Consider the following 9,696-nt stretch of genomic DNA (forward strand, 5'->3'; position numbering starts at 1 on the left):
CAGTCAGGGAGCACAATCTTTTGCAAAGAAATATAACCAATTTTGAGTGCGGTTCTACGGACCTTGGTGAAGACAGAATGCGGCCCATGGGGCAAAATGAGATTGACGTCCCTGATACAAAAAATAATCTGGACAGAATCAGTGTCACCTTAATTGGAGAGGATGGGCTCATGGTAATAACTGGAGTGGAATCTGTGGAAAGGTATCAAATACATGGAAACAATGTGTTTGGTGCCACTCCATTCCCTCCGCTATGGACATTATAATAAGCCGTCCTCAGCAGCCTCCTGTCCATCACATTTGACCTGTAACCTTTCACTCCAGAGAGACTCACCTGCAGTGGATTGTCAGAGTCTGGTTGGCCTCCAGGACCAGCTGTCGACTCTTCACATCCAGAACAGGAACACTGAACTTCCCCTTAGGCACACTCTCCACCTTACCTGCAGGGGGAGAGAACAGAGATGTCTTTTAGGCTGCAGGCCAGGCTGGCCCCCATACAGGGAGAGAGAACAGAGATGTTGTATAGGCTGTAGGCCAGGCTGGCCCCCATACAGGGAGAGAGAACAGAGATGTTGTATAGGCTGTAGGCCAGGCTGGCCCCCATACAGGGAGAGAGAACAGAGATGTTGTATAGGCTGTAGGCCAGGCTGGCCCCCATACAGGGAGAGAGAACAGAGATGTCTTTTAGGCTGCAGGCCAGGCTGGCCCCCATACAGGGAGAGAGAACAGAGATGTCTTTTAGGCTGCAGGCCAGGCTGGCCCCCATACAGGGAGAGAGAACAGAGATGTTGTATAGGCTGTAGGCCAGGCTGGCCCCCATACAGGGAGAGAGAACAGAGATGTTGTATAGGCTGTAGGCCAGGCTGGCCCCATACAGGGAGAGAGAACAGAGATGTTGTATAGGCTGTAGGCCAGGCTGGCCCCATACAGGGAGAGAGAACAGAGATGTTGTATAGGCTGCAGGCCAGGCTGGCCCCCATACAGGGAGAGAGAACAGAGATGTTGTATAGGCTGTAGGCCAGGCTGGCCCCCATACAGGGAGAGAGAACAGAGATGTTGTATAGGCTGCAGGCCAGGCTGGCCCCCATACAGGGAGAGAGAACAGAGATGTTGTATAGGCTGTAGGCCAGGCTGGCCCCCATACAGGGAGAGAGAACAGAGATGTTGTATAGGCTGTAGGCCAGGCTGGCCCCATACAGGGAGAGAGAACAGAGATGTTGTATAGGCTGTAGGCCAGGCTGGCCCCATACAGGGAGAGAGAACAGAGATGTTGTATAGGCTGCAGGCCAGGCTGGCCCCCATACAGGGAGAGAGAACAGAGATGTTGTATAGGCTGTAGGCCAGGCTGGCCCCCATACAGGGAGAGAGAACAGAGATGTTGTATAGGCTGTAGGCCAGGCTGGCCCCATACAGGGAGAGAGAACAGAGATGTTGTATAGGCTGTAGGCCAGGCTGTCCCCCATACAGGGAGAGAGAACAGAGATGTTGTATAGGCTGTAGGCCAGGCTGGCCCCCATACAGGGAGAGAGAACAGAGATGTTGTATAGGCTGTAGGCCAGGCTGGCCCCCATACAGGGAGAGAGAACAGAGATGTTGTATAGGCTGTAGGCCAGGCTGGCCCCATACAGGGAGAGAGAACAGAGATGTTGTATAGGCTGTAGGCCAGGCTGGCCCCCATACAGGGAGAGAGAACAGAGATGTTGTATAGGCTGTAGGCCAGGCTGGCCCCCATACAGGGAGGGAGAACAGAGATGTATTTTAGGCTGCAGGCCAGGCTGGCCCCCATACAGGGAGAGAGAACAGAGATGTTGTATAGGCTGTAGGCCAGGCTGGCCCCATACAGGGAGAGAGAACAGAGATGTTGTATAGGCTGTAGGCCAGGCTGTCCCCCATACAGGGAGAGAGAACAGAGATGTTGTATAGGCTGTAGGCCAGGCTGGCCCCCATACAGGGAGAGAGAACAGAGATGTTGTATAGGCTGTAGGCCAGGCTGGCCCCCATACAGGGAGAGAGAACAGAGATGTTGTATAGGCTGTAGGCCAGGCTGGCCCCCATACAGGGAGAGAGAACAGAGATGTTGTATAGGCTGTAGGCCAGGCTGGCCCCCATACAGGGAGAGAGAACAGAGATGTCTTTTAGGCTGCAGGCCAGGCTGGCCCCCATACAGGGGGAGAGAACAGAGATGTCTTTTAGGCTGCAGGCCAGGCTGGCCCCCATACAGGGAGAGAGAACAGAGATGTTGTATAGGCTGTAGGCCAGGCTGGCCCCCATACAGGGAGAGAGAACAGAGATGTCTTTTAGGCTGCAGGCCAGGCTGGCCCCCATACAGGGAGAGAGAACAGAGATGTTGTATAGGCTGTAGGCCAGGCTGGCCCCCATACAGGGAGAGAGAACAGAGATGTTGTATAGGCTGTAGGCCAGGCTGGCCCCATACAGGGGGAGAGAACAGAGATGTCTTTTAGGCTGCAGGCCTATAACAACACGCAGACATAATTTACAAATGAAGTATTTGTGTTTAGTGAGCCTTCCAGATCAGAGGCAGTAGGGATGACCAGGGATGTTTTATTGATAAGTGTGTGAATTGGACCATTTTCCTGTCCTGTTGACCATTCAAAATGTAACGAGTACTTGTGGGTGTCTGGGAAAATGTACGGAGTAAAAAATACATAATTTTCTTTAGGAATGTGGTGAAGTAAAAGTAAAAGTTGTCAAAAATATAAATAATAAAGTAAAGTACAGATACACCCCCAAAATACTTAAGTAGTACTTCAAATTATTTTTACTTCAGTACTTTACACCACTGCCCATATGTTGCTCAACAACTAGCAACTGATGTTATTGTGGGAGGAGATGACAATGACTGATATCTGAATCAGCTGTGCACAACGGTCAAAACCCCTTTGAAAAAACAACTGAGGATGAGATTCTTCTAATAGGTGTGTGCTGCATTCCAACACGACTGACCACCACAGTGCTGATGACAGCACCCAACTGATTACAACATAATGGGCACAACAAAACGACCACCACTAGCACCATTGACCAATACCACTGATCACTGTTACATTGCTGCCCACAGCTCTGGTCTAGGGCATTAGGGAATGAATGTGAATTAAAGCCCTGGACCAGAGCTATGATGATGCCAAAAACCTGATCTAATAAACACTGTAGAACAATGCAGTAATTGACCACAAAACCGGGCGTTGACAGATCAACTGACAGTGTCATCACAGACACTCCCATGCAGCAATACCACTGACCCTCGTCACCTCCTCGTTCCCATGCCAGTAAGACCACTTGAGGACCACAGTGGAAATGCGTGAGCACTAAGCAGTGTCACTGTTGTTTATCAAATAATATCAACACTCCACTTCATGGTAGCTGAGGTTAATTAATGAGAGATTAAGGGTGCTGTCCATCCACCCTTCCTTCCTCTCAGCCCAAAGGGAAACTTCATTCACACAGACACGTCCTTGAATCAGCTCCACAAACCTAGTTCACACTGCATCCTATTGGAACAAACACAAACCTAGTTCACACTGCATCCTATTGGAACAAACACAAACCTAGTTCACACTGCATCCTATTGGAACAAACACAAACCTAGTTCACACTGCATCCTATTGGAACAAACACAAACCTAGTTCACACTGCATCCTATTGGAACAAACACAAACCTAGTTCACACTGCATCCTATTGGAACAAACACAAACCTAGTTCACACTGCATCCTATTGGAACAAACACAAACCTAGTTCACACTGCATCCTATTGGAACAAACACAAACCTAGTTCACACTGCATCCTATTGGAACAAACACAAACCTAGTTCACACTGCATCCTATTGGAACAAACACAAACCTAGTTCACACTGCATCCTATTGGAACAAACACAAACCTAGTTCACACTGCATCCTATTGGAACAAACACAAACCTAGTTCACACTGCATCCTATTGGAACAAACACAAACCTAGTTCACACTGCATCCTATTGGAACAAACACAAACCTAGTTCACACTGCATCCTATTGGAACAAACACAAACCTAGTTCACACTCCATCCTATTGGAACAAACACAAACCTAGTTCACACTGCATCCTATTGGAACAAACACAAACCTAGTTCACACTGCATCCTTTTGGACTAAAACACAAACCTAGTTCACACTCCATCCTATTGGAACAAACACAAACCTAGTTCACACTGCATCCTATTGGAACAAACACAAACCTAGTTCACACTCAGTGGCGGTCAGTGCCATTTCAGATGAGGGAGGACAAAAACATGTTTTATGAGCATGGCCTTATTTGTATTACAGCATGTTGGACGGCTGTCATTCATATTCCATTCACCCTGTTCAATGTAACATCGATAGGTTTAGGCTACTACATGATACTCTAATTGTCCCTGTACCCATCATGAGGTTGCTACAACCTAGCCTACTAATGAAAGTTTACAACGTAGGTGCACATGGACAGACAGTGACATTCAATAATGCCTTGCACTCTTGTCTGAATCTAGCTGATCTAGGGTGTCATCATTAGTCCAACAGTTACAAACGACAGTTTCTATTGTAGAAATTCAGGTAGGTTTATCCCGGTTTGGATCTGTTTAAGAAAAGTTTTCCACCAGAATCAGCAGAATGAATACACAACTTGATCACGCGTAAACACAGTTCACAGTTTCATAGCAGCCACGTTGTGTTCCTTCTCGCATCTACGTTATGCGCTCTCCTCCTCTCACCTCTTCCCTTCGCTTGTGGACTTCAATGCACAACACATCAGCTGTATGTGACCATGCAAAAGAAATGTTCCAAGTCAAACCTCTACAAACAGCCTACATCATTGTCACCATATTAGCTAAAGTAACATCATAGTCAGCATAGCTAATAGAACTAATATGTTAGTAAACCCGCTAATCATGCAGTAACAGTCTACAGTCAGTAAACTGTTACATCGTAGGGCCCGGCCCGGTGGCAATACATTTGTAAAATCAAAAGCTTACCTTGACTTGGAAGAGTTCCAGTGTTGTGTTGAATAGTCATAGCCAGCTAGCTAACATAACATCCATCTGTTTGAGCCGGGTGTATCAGTAGGCTAAACAAGCTAGCTGCATTTGCTAGCTAAGTATGTATTGCTTCTCCTTTATTTAGGAAGACATTTATTTGTTCAAAACTGTTCAGCTATTTTCTTTCTCTCTCTTTGTGTCAGCTACTCACCACATTTTATGCACTACAGTGCTAGCTAGCTGTAGCTTATGCTTTCAGTACTAGATTCATTCTCTGATCCTTTGATTGGGTGGACAACATGTCAGTTCATGCTGCAAGAGCTCTGATATGTTGGAGGACGTCCTCCGGAAGTTGTCATAATTACTGTGTAAGTCTATGGAAGGGGGTGAGAACCATGAGCCTCTTAAGTTTTGTATTGAAGTCAATGTACCCAGAGGAGGAATAAAGCTAGCTGTCCTCTGGCTACACCATTGTGCTACCCTACAGAGTGCTGTTGAGTCTACTATAGAACTTCTTTGCAAAATAGTGTGTTTTAATCAATTATTTGGTGGCGTGAATGCATTTAGTATAGTTTTATCTAAAAATTATAATGTTTTAAGTTACTGAGGAGGATGTTCCTCCCCTTCCTCCTCTGAGGAGCCTCCACTGTTCACACGGCATCCTATTGGAACAAACACAAATCTAGTTCACACTGATCTAGCGTGGTTTGTAATCAGAACTTGTCATAGTACAGCAGACTGGGTGTGACTTCCTAGGTCTTCCTGCTTTTGGTAAAGCCTTTATTTAGGTCCTCCACGTCATAACCAGCATGTCAAGCATTCTCACTTCACCAAAATGAAACTTCACTTCAGTGTGCCAGTATGGTATCCTCTCTGTACTATCTTCCTGGTCATACACATCACTATACTGAGACGGAATACTGACCTATCATTTTATCCCATCTGTGACCTTCCCATTACTAATATTCATTGTCATGGTTACCAGTGGATGTCCCCTTCAGCAGCTCTAGTTTTACTTACTCTGGTAGTTTCCTCTGTTTCCACTCTGAGTGACACACACACACACACACACATACACACACCGAGAATCCTGCAGCAGAGTCTATATGTCGGTGTAAATAGTTTAAAGGAGGAAGGGAAGTCAAGTCTCTCTCAGCACGGGCCCAAGGGGCATTTCAACAGGCTGTAAAGTGGCCAGAACCCCCCTTCCCATGTTACTCAATACAGCTGGAGCTTTCATTCAACAAACCCTAGTGCCATTTCATACAAGTGGAGGATCAGTTGGAGTTCAAGGACATGTCTGTTTAGAACCCCAGAATGTGCCTGCAGGACAGGAGTAAGTTACAGAGCTGGATGTAGCCTAAGATTACAAAATGACAATTTTGTAATCATTTCCCCTCAAGTTTTCCCTCCAGTGTGCATGCTATTCTAATCATGTAAAACACAGAAATGATTTTACAAATCATGGCGACATTTGCATTTCATTGGAGGGACATAATAATGTTTGGCCTTCTATATCCTGTTTCCATGGTACACTGCATTCTTTTCAGGTCCTTATCAGACAGGCATATCATAACACAGTAGTAAGACATAGAAACAGTCATAACCACCATTGGTGTTTGCTCCACTGGTATAAATGTGAAATATTTTTGATTGAATTGCAGTTTTGTGTATGTTTTGCCTAAACCAGTACAGGGTCATATTTTTCTGTGTAATAAATGTAGGGTTATTGAATATGAAAAAAGCAAGGATTGTTCCTCAACTTGTTTCATTGGTCTACATCAAAAGTGCAATGATAGTAAACGACCAAATTAATAAAAAGTTAATTGATTTCGCTGACAATGTTTAACAATTAATTAAATGAATTAAGTAATTAATTACTCCAGTTTTATTATCTAACCCATTACAAAAGCTTGCATTAAAACTAATACAACTAATTTTGCAAATAAAAGACTGTATGTAGAGGACAATTGTGACATTATATCAGGTTTGACATGACAAAAACACTCATTCCATTTAGTAAAAAGTTGTTGAAGAATAACCATATGCCCTGCGCTACCCTCATACTTTATGCACACAGGAGCCAGTTCACCCCAGTTTCCTCCCCGTGCGTCTGTTCAAGTCATAAACGCTGATTAGCGCCATTTCCTGCGCTCTAGAAAGTTTCCTAGTGCTGGTCATGACCCCGCACTCATTTATATTAGAACTTCCCTTTCACAAACTCATCAGCGTCAGGAAGTAACGCCCTGTGTGTGCCGATTCAACCGGGGCCAAAGCGCGCACAGAGAAGCGGATGCCAAGCCTGGCCACAGAGGTCCCCGTTATCCAAACAACTATCCCACAGGACAGGGCTTATCTACTAAACAACACTTAGCTGTAAAAGAACCGCACTTCATCAACCACCCCTGCCACACGACCACACGGGTTTCTCAATGGGCCGATAAACGAGACAGTAGACGGGAAAGCGTCAAAGAGCCTGGTCCTGTGGCCCCTTATGTTCAAAGCGCGGGATGTTGGGTAATCTGTCTACCAAGTGCCAAGCGTTCGAAGAATGTTCCCCTGACGCCAATACTATCTTTTTACCGTGGCAGCACGCACGTTCCTCCTGATTATGTGGGAATCAATTTGACATGGTCTTGCACAATAGGACTACTAATAAAAGATGGCAAGTTGGCAATGTACGCGCATCAACATCCTCGTGCGTCAAGCATTCAGGCAATAATTACGCATGATGCCTAATGTGTCCTGAACAAAATGACGAATAACTATTCATAATTGTACTTAAAAAAAAACACATTCAATCATATAATTAAGGAATACTTTATGTGATTTGTCCATAAGCGACAGAATGGGTGAGGATGCGCTCTACAGGCATCCATGAAGGGGCTAGTTGCATCAATCAGTGAACTCTCTACTCACCCTTTGCGAGCGCACTGCCAGCCAATCCACACAGAACCACGAAGATATAGCCAATCATGTTGTCCGTCTTCCTCGTCGCACTGAAGAAGAGGTATGTAAGAAGAAAAGTGTAACAGAGAGTTTAGTCCTTGTTCTCCAGAGAATCGAAAGCTACAGACAGCACACCACCAGCCCACTCCTCGCTGCTGCTTCGCATTGATTCTGACGAGTAGGACAGGTTTCCCGAGGAGAGGAGAGCAGAGCCGTGGGAGAACACGCTACAGGACACCACACATCAACTCCAGTAAAATGTTTTCCCATTGTGCTCTTGGGGATCGGTTTTATACAGTTCCCATAGCGACCGGATAACTGGCCTTCCAGTGACGTCCATCGACACACCCATGGCGCGTGAAAGCAGAGTCCCACGCCCGTACCCAATTCCCAGTCACTCTGGACTAATTAAAACAATGAACAAAACGTACTTATACGGAGACCCTGTTTGACCCACAAACACCAGATCACGATTTACCCCAAAACATTGAGTAAGCAAAAGCACACCCAAGCAATTACGTGCGTAAATCTCAGTGCCTTCGGTGGCTGCTGGAGAGGTGGCAAGTAGACAATGGGTTAATATGCAAACAGGGAGACTTGCTTGAGACAATTACCAGCTTTGATTGGACCGGTAATAGCCTTCATTAACAAACATCCCCATAGCCTTCCTATCTCCATCACCTGGGTTCCTTACCTATGACATTGGTGGGTGTGTGCAGTGGTGGAGAAAGTACCCAAATGTTATACTTGAGTAAAAGTCAAGATACCTTAACAGAAAAGTACTGAAGTAACAGTGAAAGTCACCCAGTAAAGTCACCCAGTAAAGTCACCCAGTACTACTTGAGGAAAAGCCTAAAAACATTTGGTTTTAAATGTAATGAAGTATCAAAAGTATATGTAAATGCTAAATTATACTTAACTATCAAAAGTATAAATCATTTCAAATTCCTCTTATTTAAGCAAACCAGACGGAACGATTTTTAAAATGTGTTTTTATGGATAGCCAGGGGCACACTCCAACACTCAGACATCCTTTACAAACTAAACATGTGTATTTATGGATAGCCAGGGGCACACTCCAACATCCTTTACAATCTAAACATGTGTATTTATGGATAGCCAGGGGCACACTCCAACACTCAGACATCCTTTACAAACTAAACATGTGTATTTATGGATAGCCAGGGGCACACTCCAACACTCAGACATCCTTTACAATCTAAACATGTGTATTTATGGATAGCCAGGGGCACACTCCAACATCCTTTACAAACTAAACATGTGTATTTATGGATAGCTAGGGGCACACTCCAACACTCAGACATCCTTTACAAACTAAACATGTGTATTTATGGATAGCCAGGGGCACACTCCAACACTCAGACATCCTTTACAATCTAAACATGTGTATTTATGGATAGCCAGGGGCACACTCCAACATCCTTTACAAACTAAACATGTGTATTTATGGATAGCCAGGGGCACACTCCAACACTCAGACATCCTTTACAATCTAAACATGTGTATTTATGGACAGCCAGGGGCACACTCCAACACTCAGACATCCTTTACAATCTAAACATGTGTATTTATGGATAGCCAGGGGCACACTCCAACATCCTTTACAATCTAAACATGTGTATTTATGGATAGCCAGGGGCACACTCCAACATCCTTTACAATCTAAACATGTGTATTTATGGATAGTCAGGGGCACACTCCAACACTCAGACATCC

At 45.0% G+C, this 9,696-nt stretch overlaps 1 protein-coding gene across 1 annotated transcript in view; it reads right to left on the reverse strand.

Annotated features, from left to right (window-relative positions):
* The window catches only part of LOC124039556 (vascular endothelial growth factor receptor 1-like), a 100,871-nt gene extending 92,635 nt beyond the window's left edge, over positions 1-8,236 (reverse strand). Inside the window, exons 1-2 of the mRNA XM_046355654.1 lie at positions 7,930-8,236; positions 335-440 (exon numbers count right to left, since the gene is read on the reverse strand). Of these exons, the coding sequence (XP_046211610.1) occupies positions 335-440; positions 7,930-7,987 (164 nt within the window). The 5' untranslated portion in view covers positions 7,988-8,236. The remainder of the gene's footprint in view (positions 1-334; positions 441-7,929) is intronic.
* Between the last annotated feature and the right edge of the window lie 1,460 nt (positions 8,237-9,696).

This window comes from Oncorhynchus gorbuscha, linkage group LG07 (assembly GCF_021184085.1).
Source record: "Oncorhynchus gorbuscha isolate QuinsamMale2020 ecotype Even-year linkage group LG07, OgorEven_v1.0, whole genome shotgun sequence".
Taxonomy (NCBI): Eukaryota; Metazoa; Chordata; class Actinopteri; order Salmoniformes; family Salmonidae; genus Oncorhynchus; species Oncorhynchus gorbuscha.